Consider the following 17,495-nt stretch of genomic DNA (forward strand, 5'->3'; position numbering starts at 1 on the left):
ATTTGGGTAATAGTATGTGAGTGACAGCCATGAAATATCGCACACTGGTCCCCATTTTATTCAGCAAAATTTGCTTCCCTTCATTTTCGTTAACCTCTCCCTCCCTCAAAACACTAATCTCACTTCCTATTTTCCATCTTTTTTTTTTCTCTCTCTTCCTATTTTTATGAAACCATTTCTATTCATGTATTTGGTTGATCTGCAGTTCGAATTTGGCCGAAGAACTAATGTTGTATTATTCGGTCTAGTTTATTAGTTGCTCGAATGAGTGGTATTGCTTTGAGTCAGATGCAGGGCGGAATGATGTTTGCCAGGCTTGACGATTCGCCCATGTTTCGTCAGCAGGTAACAAAAAAATTCATTCTCTAAAATTTAGCATTCTGATCCTCTGATTTTGTTTTTTTTGTGTGTGTGTTTGTTTGTACATAAAAGCAAATCTCCATGTGCAAAGTACTGCTTATAAAAATCCAGTTGCTACCTTTGGTCAGTGACGGGGTTAGGAATCGTTCTAGAAAATGCTTAAATGCTGAACCTAGAAGCTTCCCTTATATCAAGCGGATTCAACAGTTTATTTATATATAAAAATAAAAATAAAAGTTTTACCCTATTGGCACAGTGTAATTACCGGACCAATTAGGGGATTCGATTGAACCCCCTTCCATACCTTTAGCTCCGTTACTGCCGTTGGTACTGATGATTTGGTGTGCATGTAGCCTCATGATGATTAGTTGATAACAAATTACAATAAGTTTCTGCCAAATGAATAGTAATTCATGAATTTTGGTTGAACGTTTTCTGTTTGGATAACTGCAGAGTAATCAACATTTGACTACTTTTTTTTTTTTTCTATTTAAAATTTGATTGATAGATGCTTTCACTTTCTGAGGTTTAAAGTAGGATGTAGATGAAAAATGAGCAATCAACCTTTTATTTATTGTTAGTATAAACTTTGACCTTTTGAGGTTTATGCTTGTGAATATCAATACTTTAGTTCTTAAATTATGGACATACTTCTTTATTTCTCTTTTACCCCTTTTCTTTCTTTTTTAGTTTTATATTAAAACTAGATCATGTAGGTCTTAAGAAGTGAAGTGTATGTTGAGAAAGTATGTACTTATGCATGTTGAGAAAGTGTGTGTGTGTGTATAACTGAAAACCTTATCTTTGTTGAGTGCATTTGCCGACCTTTGCCTGGTATGAACTGTGAGGTTATCATGAAAAAGTTGTTTTTGAAGAGGGAACCAAGGAATTATAGTGTATGGAACGGAGGTTGCAAAGGATATCTTTCCATTAGTAGAGACTTGGAGACTTGTTTTCCTTGTTCTCAGCATGAAAACATGTTGTCTAAGATTTAAATGCAACACATCATTACTTATATGTGGTATAGTCTTTAGTTAGATGCTAGGTGGTGTATCTAATCCTGTGTGAATTTTCTAGATGCAGTTTGATATGACTTTTGCTCACATAAAAGCTTAAGCCTTTCCCATGGCGTGTTTTGGTTTCATATGGATATCTGTAGGCTTAAGTTTATGCTAATCATTTCTTAATTTTCTCTGACCACGAGTATGGGTCCCTAAATATTGTACTTGGTGGAACAGATCCAAGTTTTGGAGGAAGATTCCGAATCGTTGAGGGATAAATGTCTAAAGTTTTATAAAGGATGTCGAAAGTACACGTAAGTCTCTTTATCTTGCTCTATGAACTTGTCTTCATTAGTTATGTTGCACGGGACGCTTCATTATTAAGTGGTTCTTATGTATAAAGGGATTAGCAGAGAAGAGAGAACAACAGTTGGAAGAGAGGAAGGTCTGTATGGATGACAACGAGAAACTGAATAACAAAGCTCTAGCAGCAAAAAGTATTTTAGCTTTGTTGCACATAAGAAAGGGTAGCAATTTCATACATCATCTTCTAACAGACGGAATACAACTTCGTAAAATCTTACCATTCTTATCTTGTCATAGCCCCAAAGCTTTAGTAATATCTTGTTATACTCCCTTTGTTCCATTTTATATGGTACTATTACCATTTGGAGAGTCGATCATTTCTGTCTTTTGCTATGATTTTTAAAACATTTTGAAATATTTTTTACTCTAAAAATTGATATCTACTGTACTTTTGTTGTAGTTTCAGGATTTTTATTCACATTTACACTGAAAATTGGATGTGTTGATCCTCGTACCTCGAACCTAGCCATTTTTTGGGACATAGGAAGAAAAGTTTAAGCAATTTGTCATGAGATATTGCCCTTGCCATAGCACATTGCAAGAATGTATAATCAGTCATATTGTGCTCAATCAACACATACAATAGTTTAGACAGAATCTTATATTAGTGCATATATGACTTTCTGCTAACAGAACATCCTTAATCTTTAGGTTTTAAGAGCACATGCACCATGAGGAATTAAATTAAGAAAAAGAAATGGAAGGATTTTCCATGTCCTGACATGACCTGAATGGATGTTCTTCCAAGTGGATTGTGTCATTGTGATTAGGGTATTGATGAGGAGAATAAATAAGTCAATTATGTAGTAAAAGAAAATAGATAGTCAAGGAAGTACAACACAGAAGGTATAATCCCCAAGCCACACTTCATCATCTCACTTGATGCCCAGTATGTTAGATGTTCATCAATCTGTATGTTAATCCTCTACTTGCAACAGTTTTGAAATGTCCACCATAATAGATTTAGTGAATTTTAAGTCCCATTCAGTTTCATTATCAGATTATTGTTATATTACATCCAATTTTATCCTGCAACGCATATTATGGTCCTATTCCTTTCTGTATTCATTTGACAATGCTTTTCCTCTATCTTCTATATCCCTCCTTCGCTTAATTGAAGTTCCTTTGGCAAGTGATTTTTTACTTGCTTACCTTATTGTGTCTTTCAACATTTGCATCTTCGAACTAGTTGTGCTTATGGATGGACTATCACAGTGTGTTCCACTTAATGAGCAGAAAATATTGCACCATTATGTGCGCTTAATGCAAATAGATATACGATAAACTTTTCAAGGATGTCGTCAAATATCAAAGTTAGAATTTGAAGTTGTTTTTGTAAGATTTTATTCCACAAATAATCCTAAATCTTGCACAAATTTTGTGTTGCTTATAAGATTCATTCATTCTTTTTTCCAATTTATAGAGAAGGTCTTGGGGAAGCATATGATAGAGACATAGCTTTTGCCAGTTCTCTTGAAACCTTTGGAGGAGGGCACACTGATCCTGTTGCTGTTTCATTTGGAGGTTCCATTTTGTCTTTATCTTTGCATACAGCTTGCCATATAAATGATCTACTCTTGTGAAGACATTCATGGGAAGACATCGTTGAACACACGAACAACAAAAACATAAACATAATGAGAAAGTTAACTATATAGAGGTTGCATTTGCGAAGACATCATTACGAGCATCATCTAGAGGACACTTACGACCAACAAAAACCTCATTTCTCACGTGAAGTATTTTGTTAGAACTACTTATCCACAAATAGTGTATAGGGATTTCCAAATTCTAAGTTATGAATTGTTGTTACCACTGTTTTTTCTTAATCAAGTTGGTGTTTCTATTATTAGCTAAAAGTTAAAAGGTGAATGGAACAGATTTGCATCTTTTGCTATCCTTATCGAGCTCAATTAAACTTGTTTGAAAACATTGTATTCATTTTCGGCAAAGCTGTACTTCTACTTGACAAAGAATCTAGTGTCAAATTCCTCAGCCAATTTTTATTGATACACGTGATTTGCATTCTTAGGCCCTGATATGGTTAAATTTGCTATCGCCTTGAGAGAAATTGGAACATCCAAAGAAGTTCTTCGATCACAGGTAGCAGTTGCCTCCCTATATTATCTGTAGTTCAGCCATTATGCCATTTATCAAAGTGTTAGAGGCGATTTAAAGTCTTTTGTTCTGCATAATCATATTTGATTCCCAAATTTTTATGCATTGATTTTTGGTTAATATGCTACATTACTTAAAAATGTTTTAACTTTCTTATGCCAGTCTGACTTTAGAAGTGCATATATCTATTCTAGAATTTTCTTTTGACAGCAAGGTCTAAGTTACTATGGTGTGTGACTTTTGAAATATCATTGTCTGGTCAAGATCTTTTTACTGACACCTTCAGTTTTTTTTTTCCTTAGGTAGAGCAAATATTAAATGATCGATTACTACATATGGCCAGCATTGATCATCAAGTCAAGGTACCACTCATAGCTTTTGCTTCAAATCCTCTATCTACAGCTAGTAGGGCACTGATATTAGACAATTGAGTCCATTGGGTACTTTTTCTTTTTTACTGAGATCTTTTGTTTAATGCCTGCTTGTTTTGGATCATTCTACCTGATTTAATCAGAACTTTAGGTGCAATCAGTTTCATATTACATCCAGTGACTGATTACCATACAAAATCAATTTTTTTAGCTAATTATTAATTACTACTTTAGTGAAATTAACTAGCTTGCCCAATATGTAAGAGGTTGAGTGAGAGAAAATTACGGACAGTTAAAGCTTGGCCTATAGTTGATCTATCTAAACATAGACAGACACTAGATATGAGCATGTAAGCCCAGTGTTACATCCTCAAAACGTTGGCTGAATCTTCCACCAGGCTTTATGGCTTCAACTAAATTCGAAAAACCAAAGACGTGGTAAAATCTCCCATTATTCCCGTTCCATGGGACCTACCCAGGCCATAAGGTTTCCTAACTAAATAGGAAACCTGTTTCTTTTAAGCTTCTGAAATGAGTGCTAAGTTTTCTGTTTTAGATTGAGAAATAAATTAAGTAAATGTGTCAATTATATTAAATTTTGCCTAATCTATATAATAAATTAAAGACATACTTTATTAATTTGTAATATTTCGCAGGTAGTTTCTAAATAGGATATTTTTAATTTTTGAGAAATAGTTAGTTTCTAAATCGTATTTCAATTGTAAAATTTCTTGGAATGACTCGATGCTAGGCAAGCAATTAGTTTCAACAGACAAATCATTTCCATTTTTCAGAGCTATTTGCATACTTTCTGTTGGTTAGTAGATTTCTTTATTTACTGAATGATGCATAGAGACATAAACTTTGATTTGGGGGAGGGTATTCTGCAGTGGAAATTAATTATCAGTGGGTTGAATGGAATCCATTTGACCCACCTATAACATTCAGTGAGTTTGTTTTTGCTATGTTTCTTAATCTGTATTTGACCTGCCCAATCTGATCTTAAACAACCCAATTTTCCCATATCAACCATATACATCTCTTTTTTCATTTCTCCCACTCTTACCTTGTACACACATATATACATATAAATGCATCTTTCACCTGATATTGTATGACTTTCCAATATAACTTTCAGGAATCTCGGAAGCGTTTTGACAAAGCTGATGTAGCTTATGATCAGGTGGATACAACATCCCTTAGTCACATTGTATATCTGTTTTGTGATTGACTTGCATGTTTTTGTGATAATAACTCATTCAATTTGACAAGTATAATTTTTTATAATGGAGTGACTTCTAATTGAAACTGAATGTACTTGTTGCCTAATTCGATAAATGTCCTTCCCCTTTGAAATGGATGACTTAACTAGCACTCCTGAGTACCATTACTGAAAGGATAGGCGACGCAGAGTGATTGAGTTCGTTTTGCTGTTTGTCGGAAAAGATTTCCTATTTCATGTTGACATTTGTCCCCATTGTCAAACATTGACTCATTTGGATCTAGTAAAATTTTATCCTTTCATAATGGAGATTTTCAGATAATGGATTTTTGGATATTTCCTTTCTGCTATGATAGATGTTCAAGATCCTAATATCCTTGGTTACAGAATCCAGCACAGAAGATGGCCTTTCTACTTCATGCTCCCATGTCTAAACATATGGAAATATCTTGACATTTGTTTGGGTTATAGCCTACTGAAAATACCCTTTACTGTATAAGAATTGCTTTTGTTCAGGTCCGCGAGAAGTTCCTATCATTGAGGAAAAGTACTAGGATGGATATAGCTGCAGCCATTGAGGAGGTACCACATATTGGTTCTTAAAATTGAAGATCAGTTTCCCTCTTTGTGTAATTGATTGATCAGGTAGTTTATGGGCAACCATTCTCTTTTAAATTCTAATTTGGTGGAGATCTGTTCCAGGAACTTTACTATGCAAGGTCGGCTTTTGAGCATACCCGCTTTAATCTGGTAAACTAAGTTAGTTTGCAATTATTCAATTCCAGCTCCCAAACACACCTGTAGACATATTTATGTATGTACATTCTTTGGGAGTCAGTAACTAAATAATGATTCAGTTGACAAATAGCAACCATCTAATATTTGCAATGCATCAAAACAAGATCAGGTTGGAGTTCTTTCTTCTGTTGAGGCCAAAAAGAAGTACGAATTCTTGGAAGCTGTTAGCTTGACAATGGATGCTCATCTTCAGTATTTCAAACAGGTCATTTTCTATTTTCTTTTGAGTGGCAAACAGGTCTTGAAATGATGAAATGTAAGAGTTATTCACATTATGGAGTGCGTCATGGCTGAATCTAAGATACTACGTCATGTACAGGGGTATGAACTGTTGCATCAGATGGAGCCTTATATCAATCAGGTTATTATCTAGTTCTAATGCTAGTTGTGAAATAATATTTCTGTACTCTCCTCTTTCCATGAGGGTATTCTAACTTTTTAAATTGGAAGGGACGATAATGGTCCATTTTCGAAACAAAATGTTGTGTTCAGTTTCATGAGATCATGAGTGACATCTCTTATAAATCTCCCTCAAATTATTTAATTATTGATTCTCCAATAATCTATTAAAAGATGCTCATTGTGAGCTTGGAATTCCATAAATAACCAGGTATAGCAACCTAGGAATACATATCGAACATGCATATTGATTTTCCTATTAGACCACAAAATATTTTTACAAATTTAGAACTGCAATCCAGCTGTTTTTTTCATTATATCATGATGGAGTGAGTATCCTGTTCCTTTTCTCTCTCTTCCTTTGTAGACAGCATAAGAAGAGGAACTCTTTGCTTTTTGATATATACTCTAGTAGAACTTAAATAGCAGTACGTGCCAAAGAAACACTCACCATCCACAACAAGGCTGGGGATTGGCAGAAACTATTGAACTGGAAAAGCCAAAATGATCAAACCATTTTGCTAATCCATAGCTTTTTCCTCTATTTGGTAGTGCATGGAAATCTCATGGGGTCTTGGAGAGGTTTTGAGGGCTAATGCTGATCTTTGTTAAATTGATTTTGCAACCACTACCTTTTAAGTGTTGGAGAGATTCTAGATAGTTAACAGCAGCTTGGTCGAGACAAAATTGGGAAAGAAGCATCTTTTTGTCCTCCTTTTGTTAAAAAATGGCTAAGATCTATGTTTCGACATACTGGTGTGTTTAGCATCACTCTAGTTTGCAATCTGTAATTCTGTATTTACAGTGGTTTTGGGCGGACCATTTTTGTTTTCCCAATGCACATTAATCCATGGTTTTGGGGTACTTTCTCAGTTATCAGAGTCATGGGGATGGCTATATACCCAATTGTCAATCCCAAGATTGCTAGATAGGCACCAGAGCAGTTTTGACTTCTTAATCATCAGGAGCTAACCAAAAAAAAAAAGGCAGCCCGGTGCACAAAGTATCCTGCATTCACGCACGCAGGGTCGGAGGAAGGGCCGCATCCCAATGGGGTGTAATGTAGGCAGCCTATCCCAATGCAAGCATCAGTGGTTGATTCCACGGCTCGAATCTGTGACCTTTATGTCACACGGAGACAATTTTACCGCTGCTCCAAGGCTCCCCTTCATCTAGAGCTAACACGATTGTTAAAATTTTCAGTTTCTGTTTCTGTCTCTGTGGTAAAGTTCTTTCTTGACTGACCTGACCTGAATGTTCTGCTGGTGAATCCTTCTTTTTCCTTCTTCTTTTTGTGCATTTGTTATTCACAGTGGATTTGGTAGCATACAACATTGAGGAAGTTTACCTCAATGACATACTGAATTCATGTTTATGGCACCTTTCAGTTACTTCTCTCCTTTCTTAATGGGTTTCAAGGTCTGTGGTTATCCTAGGTCTTGGCCTATGCACAAAGGTCTAGAGAAAGTTCCACACATGAGCAGGCAGTTCTTAATGGAAAAATGCAAGAGTATAGGAGAGAAGTCGATCAAGAAAGCAGGCGGTTGTTCAATGGTCCTCACAGTTCTTCAAATGCTGATGTCATACAACATTCTTCTAGAAGTTCTCAAAAATTGATAGAGGCAGTAATGCAGTCTGCTTCAGAAGGAAAGGTACATGCTTTGAGGCTGCTTTCCTATAGGCAAATAACATTCTCTGATGTTTTTGAGATTCTTATTATTTCTTCCAAAAGCTCTTCTGATTATCATTTCTATAGCTAAGATTTCAATAGTTTAGGTACAAACTATAAAACAAGGGTATCTCTCAAAGCGTTCCTCTAATTTAAGAGGTGACTGGAAGAGAAGATTCTTTGTTCTAGATAGCCGAGGAATTCTGTACTATTATCGAACGCAAAAGAGCAGGTCCTCTGTAAGTTATCAGATAAATTGGTTCTTTAGCACGCTCTTCTGGCCACTATTTATGCTTGCTCAAATGCGGATGGTGCAGTTTCAGGGATCTTCCAATCCACTCTCTTCACATAGAAGTTTCTCCACAGAACCAGGAGTAGCGCACCGGAGTAGTTGGCTTTCTTCTCATTATCATGGAGGTGTACATGATGAAAAACCTGTTGCACATCGCACGGTGAACCTACTGACATCAACAATAAAAGCAGATGCAGAGCAATCAGATCTGAGATTTTGCTTCAGAATAATTTCACCTACAAAGAGTTACACTTTGCAGGTGAACTAAGCAAGAGCTGTGCTGAGAGAACTCGTTTTCAACACAATATGTCGTTAACAGTTCTTAGTAAAGTTGTCTTTTGGACATTCAGGCAGAGAGCGCAGCAGAACAAATGGACTGGATAGAAAAAATAACAGGAGTTATTACCTCTCTGTTGAGTTCCCAGACACCTGAAAGGGTAAAATATTAAATATTAACATTGATATTGTTACTCCAGTTCCAGTTTTTGTCGTTTCCTAATGATACTGGTTCATGTTGTAGCATTTCTCTGTGAGTCCCACTATGAAAAGTCGGTCCATAGGAAGTCCAACCAGTCATGGTCAAAGGACAATTGAGGAGTGCACATTAGGGAGGGATTTCATTGCTAGGAGTTCCATACGCCAATCCAAAAGTGCATCACACCTCCCCAGCATGAAAACAGAGAAACCAGTTGAAGCACTGAAGAGGATACCTGGGAATGATAAATGTGCTGATTGTGGTGCTCCAGAACCAGAGTGGGCTTCTTTAAATCTTGGTATTCTTATATGCATTGAATGTTCTGGCATTCACCGTAACCTTGGTGTACATATATCAAAGGCAAGTCAAATTTGCTGCCTTTTCCACCCAAGCTTCTTTACTTTTGTAATAATCGGACTTTTAGTTTTTCTCCACTTAGTCTTTAGTTAGGGGCAAGACACCTTCCTAAATCTCTCCCCAGTAGAAGGACCAGTCATCATGTTATACCACACATGCTTTCTGATAGTCATTATCAGATTATGTGTCTGTGTAGTGTTTCTCTATATTATATGTGGGGAATATAGCCAAGCTGGAAAATCCAATGTTTATTCTAGAAGTATCTAGACAACTCAATTCATGAGAAGAGAATGGATTCTTTGTGGAATACATAGTATAATTCGTAAACCCAGTGACTAATTAGAACCACTTGCATGTCTGTCTAAAACATGACACAACATCAATCTATCCACTAAGCCTCAATGCAAGACAAGTTGGGGGCTATATGAATCCTTTATATCTACTCCGCACCATTCTGAGCCCATCTCTTTCTAATAGTGGTAAATAATTTATTTAAGTGGTTATAGTAGGGTTCTCTGAAACTAGAGGTTATCTGATGTAGTGCTAAAAAATATATGAATACAGTTTCGAAAAAACGAGCTTCTTGAATAATTATGTGATTGGTAGTCATAGTTTCAATGATTCTCTCTCTACTGGTTCAGCTGCTAAGTTAATGGAGATTGGTTCAAAAATAAGGATAAGTGAAACAGAATTTCTGCAGATATGAGAGTTCAAGGTAAAAGGATATAGCTTATCTACTACTGCTCAACTTCTTGATGCCACATAGGAACTCCTATTGTTCCAGAAATTTTTGAAGTACCTAGATAGGTTAAAGGATAGGTGAGAGTGGGACATGATGGTTTAGATTCTTTAGTTTATATTCTATCTCATTATGTTTACACTTATGGAAGGGGTTGTCCGCTTGATCATTCCCAGGTAGGTCACTGTTCTACTATTTCCTAGTTTAAAATACTTGAGCTTTTCTATATATTGGTTCTCTCTATACTCCAAAATCTTATACTTCTCCAAGGAATCATGTTTAGACCAGTTGTTCTTAGCATAAACACAAGTCCAGATTTGCATGGCCTGTAATGTGATATAAATGATGATCATCGAAAAAATTGAGACAAGTGAAAGTAGAAGAAAAGAAAAGGCTTAGTTATATATTCTTTTAAGTATCCAAAGGAAAATACCCTAAAATGAGTTGGATGAAAAAAAATGTTTTCTCAGTTAAATTCAAGTCCTTTGACCATTTCCCTTTTATAGTTTGGATGGAAAATACTTGAACTCCTTTGTTATGCACTGGACTTGCTTAGAACATCGCATTTTATAGAGCTTTTCAGGTGATTATGCAAAATTTGAAGTATTCCTTACAGCTCAACTGCAACTTTGAAATTAGGTAAGATCCTTGACACTTGATGTTAAAGTGTGGGAGCCTTCAGTCATAACCCTATTCCAGGCACTTGGTAATGTGTTCGTGAATTCAGTTTGGGAGAGTTTGTTGCATCCAAGAAGAACTTTTCAGGCAGATGAAATACCAATGCGGTAACTTTGAAAATTCAGCATGATTTAAATTATTGTTATTGTTCTTCTTTATTGAAAAGTGTCAACTGGTTGCTCTAGGTTTTTGGAGTCCCAAAAACACAAACAATTCTTTTGCAAACCCAGTGACGATGATCATATTTCAGTGAAGGAGAAATTCATCCATGCAAAGGTACCACTACATTGTCAACATGTTCTCCTAGCCGTTTCTCTGTCCTCGAGCGATAGCTTCACATAGTATTTATTTTCCTCTAAAGTCTATATTTTTACCTTATCCCTAATTCAATCATTTGGTTAGCCCTTAATGTCACCAGATTGGTGGATATTGCACACTATGCCCGTCTAGTTGAATCACTAATTATGTAGGCATATTATCATAGATAATATCTCCCACTTATACGTCATACCATAACTCATGAGCCTTCTGCTGTACCGCTGCCCCACCTGATTAGTGGACTGGCACTGCACATTATGCCCATGTGGAGCGACCTAGTATTAGCTTAGGGGTCGTTTGTTATGCGGACTAAATCATCCCTGGATTAATTTATCCCACCTGGGAGGTGGGATAATATAATCCCAAGTTTGATGGGATAAGGTGGGATATCCTGTATTAAGATCGGGATTAAATTTATGCCATGTTTGGTTGGCGGTCCTGGGATAGATTTATACTGCCAAGCAAACATGGTATAAATTTATCCCACCTTATCCCGCGTACCATACGACCCCTTAGGTCTTATCTGGGACTTAGTAGTCTCCTACCTAAAGTTCAGAGCATAGCGGATGTAGGCCTCCTACAGTATGGCTGCTGCAAATAGCAGCATCATTGGTCCAAGGTCTGGTTTGACTGCTCCAGGTGCGATAACTGAAGAATTTTCCCTTGCTCATGATGCTGTTGAGCAGGGAGTATTCTGTCTGGCCTACTAACTTAGACCCTCTAGTAAAGTGCTACAACCTTTTTAGGTGATTAATGGCCTCGCATAATCTTATGGTCTCACACAATGCAATTTGCATACTTTCTAGTGCCATGAGTGAACAAATATATGATAATGGTATGCTGGTTCTGTATGTATGTGTTTTTGAGAAAACCTCTTTTTAAACATAAGCTTCTGTATGGCATATTTGGCAAGGTCGTTGATCTTCGCTTGCTAAGTCTTCTTATGGTTGCAGTATGCAGAAAAACGTTTTGTTCACAAAGTGGCAGACAGTAGGCACTTGCTTTCTGTGGCACAACAGTTGTGGGAAGGTGTCCGTAAAAATGACAAGAAAACTATATACCGACTAATTGTTGTCTATCAAGCAGATGTTAATTCAGTCTACACGCAAGCATCAGTTGGTACGTCTTTCTCTAGTGATATATTGAGATTGCATTGGCATACAAACCCTGATTATAACTTCAATTTCTTAGGCAGTGATTGTTCAAGCTCTTTGAACCCACAAAGTGGAAGTGAAGACCATTGCTCTGATGAATTTCTTGATGGCTGTTCCCTGCTTCACCTAGCCTGCCAAACTGCTGATATTGGCATGGTAGAGCTGCTTCTGCAGCATGGTGCTAACATAAATGCTTGCGATTCACGCGGTCAGATCCCACTACATCATAGTTTCTTAAGAGGAAGAACTGAAATTGCCAAACTATTACTTTCAAGGTATTTCCTTGGTTCTACGACCAGTGCTAATCCTTTCTTTCTCTTAATTATATATTCAGTTTGATAACAAAATTCTTGCTGTGAGGCTGATGTCCAGACATCTGCATTTGCATAAAATTTTCTAAGGAGGTTCACAATATAGGTTAATGCATCCTATACATCCATATAGGTAAAGACATTTGGAAGTCCACAGCTGTTGCACTCAGAGAATGTGATTCCAAGCACTAGGATGGGGTGTTTTTACTGGGTAAAGCCAGCTATCTTATGGGTCGTAGTAATTATTATCCCAAGTTTGATTCAGGAACTTTGGTACCCTCTAAAAGTTTATTTAGTGGGAACTGGTTACAAAGTCACAATTTTAGCTTTCAGCTGATGCAATCATATGAAGTGTTCTCATGCTGAACGTGTGCCTCTTTTACCATTCGGGTAAATTGTGCTCAGTTTGGGGATAAATATGGATAAAGTAGTAGGCTAAACCGAGGTTGGTTTGACCTTCACATACCAAATACCAGAATCTTTGTGCACTTCCTCAGCTGGGGAAATATCAAAATCACCTCCTCCTGGCTTGAGTCTCTGCATGTGAGATCACCTTTTAGATACTAAAATAGGTCTTAATAACAACCCCTTCCCCTCAACAACCCCAAAAAATGATGAAAATAAAATAATATATAAAATGTCGATCTTTTATGACGCAGATTTAGGCAATCATATATTGAGTAACATGTGCATGATGTCTCCTATCACTAAGTGAAAGACATCCTCCCCTTTTCCAAGTACAGATATGTTCATGGATTAGACTCCCGACATACAGTTGTGAGAGAAACACATACACAGAAGCCACATTAGCAAATTGCTGCTAAATCATAGAGTAGCAGAAGATAATTAAAAAACTATATAAATTGAAGCCAAGTTGTAATTGTAATTTAAGGAATACAAGCATGTTAAAAGGAGTAAGATTGGGTAGCTTCTGCACTTTCTATTGCTTGTAGGACGGGGAACTAGTTAGAATATATCAAATCGCTGTATTAATGCATGATCGTTAAACTCCAGCTGAATTTCATGGGAAAGCAATTGAGTTCATGCTTTTCAGAGTCAGAGGGAGGTTATGACTTTCTATCAAGCAGTTTGATGCTAACATTCATAAATCAAAAAGGAATTAGTTATTGAATGTTTCCCTTCGGTCAATCACTGAACCACAATGATTCCAGCCCCACGTGGGTACAAATGCTGAAGTTTGTGACCATCTCATCTTAAGTTGTTGGAGAGACGCTCCCCTCGTCCTCTTTTAACACCTTCAATCATTTTGGCATCATCCTGCATGCTGCTGCATTTGGAGGTCCACGTAGAATATGACCAGACAATTTCAGGCTACCTTTGTCTGATAGGGTTTGTCTTAGATTGCTAGTGGTTAATGTTGTGTTCACACTATTCTCCCGTTTTTCATAGCACCGGATCTTATTTACTGGTTATTATTATTGCGTTTCAACTATTTTCTGGTTCTTATAATGCTGTTATTATTTCTATGGTTTCTGTTGATGGTACTGATATATTGTCTTTTTCGTTTTCTTGAGCCGAGAGTCCATCGGAAACGGCCTCTCTACTCCATCGGGGTAGGGGTAAGGTCTGCGTACACACTACCCTCCCCAGACCCCTTACCTGTGGGATTTTATCGGGTTGTTGTTTTTTCATTTTTTCATCTATAGCTACTTGTACCTTCTGTTAGATTGACCATTTCTTATCTTGTATAAACTCGTATGACCACACATCCACATTAACATCTGCACAACATTGATGGTCACATAACTGTTTTGTAGAACTTGCCTTTTATAGCGTAAAACAGAAGAGTTATTTATTGATGTTGATGTTTTGTAATATCTCGTTTTACAAAGGACAACTTCTGAGGTTCGGGTTCAGTATACAAGTAGAGGAGCTTAAACCAATTCTCCAGGATTTATAGGGTGCGTATATAATGGTTTTACCATGCACTAATTTTCATTCAGAGCTAGAACATAACAAATTCTGCTCTCAAATTTCAAAACTTCTTCCATCTGATTAAGGCTTAGAAAATGGAAGAATGGTAGTTGATTACTGTTTTACTTCATCGGGTAGTAGAGCCAGCTTAATAGACTAGTTCTATTCCTCGACTTTGCTGGAGGATTATGTTCTTTGTATAGATAAATGACATAAACGTTCTACTGCTTCAAATCTTCTATCGGTGGTAGTGGCCTCAGATTTGAAGGAAACTGATGATTTTGAAATGATAATGGAGTTCTGATATTTAAAGCATTAAAATAATGTTGACAATTAGCTAATGCCGCTGAAATTGATAACTGACAGTTTTAGTCTTTTCTGTAATGCTGCTGAAATCGAGAACTTACAGTTGTATAAAGTTCTGCAATGTTGTTTGACCAATATAATATTCTTTCAACAGGGGGGCTGACCCACAAACTGTTGATAAGGAAGGTAAGACCCCTTTCCACCTTGTCGAAGAATCAGCCCTCGATGATGTGGAGATTCTCGCCCTCCTGAAAGTCGCAATAGGATAGCACCAGCACAAAGATCACACTGAGGTAGACCACTTAGAATTGCATTATTCAAAAATGACGTTGGAGTTATTTGGAAGTGCTAGAGCCTTCTCAATCCTTAGCTTCATTCTGCCAGAGAAATTTTGAAATAAGCAGGCTTTCTGACATTAATGATTCAGAGAACTGGTGCTTTTGCTCCGCGGATCTCAAAGTTTAGGTTAGAAATTACACATCAAGTACCACATTGCTAAAGCTATGAGAGACAGTTAGCTTGTGTTGTGCTTCAGGCATGCCATTCCTACAAAATGCAACATTTTCAGCTTTAGTAAAAGAGTTTGAGGCCATGCATTAAGCTGCTTCATCTGTATTCCCCATTATTGGTTTCCCCCCTTTGGTTTCTTTCATTATCCTAGTTCTGCAGCTCTCAAAGAAGTAGACAGTGGAGCAGTTATACATCATGCACTATGAATGGATTTTGATGGTTTAAACAGAATAAACTACCATATTAAAGTGGGTGAAATTTTGTATAGCTGCTTGCTGATTGAGCTGAAGTCGTCGATAAGACATCATCATCATGTATGAGGATATTTAGTGCTTTCATTTTAGAGGTGTATGAAAGAATGTTTATCAGCAATATGCAATACATAGCTTGCTTGTATTGCTAGGAGTATTCAAAATAGCTTTACTGGTTAATTTTCCAAGATCAAGAGGTTGGTAAACGAGATAGTTTCAAAATGCATTTGTACCTAAAGCAATTGATGGGAAATTGATAATTATGTTCATTGCAATAAGAGTTGTAGTTTTGATTTTTATTCTTTTTTCTTTTTAACTTTTTTTTAAAGTTATCAGAGTTCTAGCTGTTTGTAACGCAGATATAAATTAAAAGACTTTGAGATGAGCATCAAAGGTGCAAAAGTTCACTTAATTCAACATATCTAGTCCCTTAATATTAAGGAGCAAAAAAGAATAAGTTTGCTATTCGGTTATGTGTATTCTACATTTAGTCAAAGGTTACGACATATATGTTGGTTGAAACGTGCAAGCTACCAAGTTGTGCTTCTTATTATGCACTTGGACATAGGCACACTAATTCTTGCTTCCTAGTAATATACGAACCATTGAAGAATACCTCTTCTGGTTCGTATTATAGTTTAAGGTTTTTGCAAACTCCTTAAGAAAGATATTTGACCGTCTTAATCATAAGAAGTGTTTGTTTAAACTATTATTTATCTAACGGAGAACTCGTTGCCTCGGCTGTGTTACCGGAGGAAGTCGGAATAGGAGAGCACCCATCTTTGGTGAGCTTACTACTTAGATATTTTTAGCAGTTATCCGCTTCTGTTCAACGTTTCACCATGTCAGTTTGCCGGGGTCCGGAGAAAGTAAATCCCATAGTTCCTTTTGGACCTTGTAATGTAGCAAGTCTCAAGTTAAGAACCTTAACTGGCTACACTCTTAAGCCCCACTTCTAGGAATATTTGATGCCCCAAATGAAATAGACGGAGTTAGGAGGAGTATAGCAGAAAAATGGGAAATTGTATTTGAAATTCCAACACGAAGAATTCTAGTTAGACATTTTTAGTGACGTGTGCATAGAATTTGTCTTTTGGGAACATCTTTAGTGACATGTGCATCTTATTAGTTACCTGTGCATAGAATTTGTCTTTTGGGGACATCCAATAAAAAGAAAATTTTAAATTTCAAAAGTTTTGCAGTTCTTGTACGAAGACTTAAAAGGTTGATTACTATTTACTAAAGAATGAACCTGGTATCGAGAATACATATATAAGCTGCAAAGTTGACCGCGGGGAACAATATGGGCTTTACTACTAAGGAAAACCCGATAAATTAAGAAGAATTAACCCAAATAAGCATCTACCTAATTTTTAAACTAAAAGTACCCGACATATGTATAACATATATAATTCATATATATAAATGTATAATCTATATATACCGATCAGAAAAATAAATAGTGAATCTAACTGGCTATTTATGTAACAGTCCCATAAATTAACCAGGCTAGCAGACATTGACACTTGCTCTTAATTTCATCTTTCATAAGAATTTAAACCGATAGCATGAGTTTGTACACAGTTAGATCACTTAAAAGATATTTATAAACAACCGTTTATAGTAGGTGTCAATTAATAATCAGGAAACTAGCGTAGATTATCTAATTTAACATGTTAAATTATACTGACCATGTGTATATATGTTGGAACCATAAATAGAAGGAGTGCAAAAGAGGTTTTTTTTTTTTTTTTTTTTTTTTTTTTGCGTGTGGTCAGATAACTGGATCAGCCATAAACTATGGAAAAAAATATAAATAGGTCGGTCCGCTAAAACTAATTGCATTCGCTAGCCACAAAGTATAT

At 36.4% G+C, this 17,495-nt stretch overlaps 1 protein-coding gene across 8 annotated transcripts; it reads left to right on the plus strand.

The window, feature by feature from the left end:
- The first annotated feature begins 30 nt into the window (after positions 1–30).
- Positions 31–15,929, plus strand: LOC104085853 (ADP-ribosylation factor GTPase-activating protein AGD3-like). 8 transcript variants are annotated; one of them, XM_009589971.4, is made up of 21 exons: positions 34–345; positions 1,599–1,675; positions 3,151–3,251; positions 3,760–3,830; positions 4,148–4,207; positions 5,355–5,399; positions 5,955–6,020; positions 6,141–6,188; positions 6,346–6,441; positions 6,556–6,597; positions 8,072–8,287; positions 8,412–8,543; positions 8,622–8,855; positions 8,947–9,033; positions 9,117–9,431; positions 10,807–10,952; positions 11,031–11,121; positions 12,117–12,282; positions 12,355–12,592; positions 14,482–14,550; positions 15,024–15,929. In XM_009589971.4, exons 1-20 carry the CDS (start codon positions 265–267, stop codon positions 14,525–14,527), a joined length of 2,358 nt encoding a protein of 785 aa, XP_009588266.1. In that variant the 5' UTR covers positions 34–264; the 3' UTR covers positions 14,528–14,550; positions 15,024–15,929. The 8 variants fall into 8 exon arrangements, with proteins under 8 accessions (XP_009588269.1, XP_018622730.1, XP_009588264.1 ...); XM_009589970.4 differs by lacking the exon at positions 14,482–14,550 and having other exon boundaries at positions 36–345; XM_009589974.4 differs by lacking the exons at positions 14,482–14,550; positions 15,024–15,929 and having other exon boundaries at positions 31–345; positions 12,359–12,578.
- Positions 15,930–17,495: the final 1,566 nt, after the last annotated feature.

Source organism: Nicotiana tomentosiformis, chromosome 12 (genome assembly GCF_000390325.3).
Source record: "Nicotiana tomentosiformis chromosome 12, ASM39032v3, whole genome shotgun sequence".
In the NCBI taxonomy this organism is placed as follows: domain Eukaryota; kingdom Viridiplantae; phylum Streptophyta; class Magnoliopsida; order Solanales; family Solanaceae; genus Nicotiana; species Nicotiana tomentosiformis.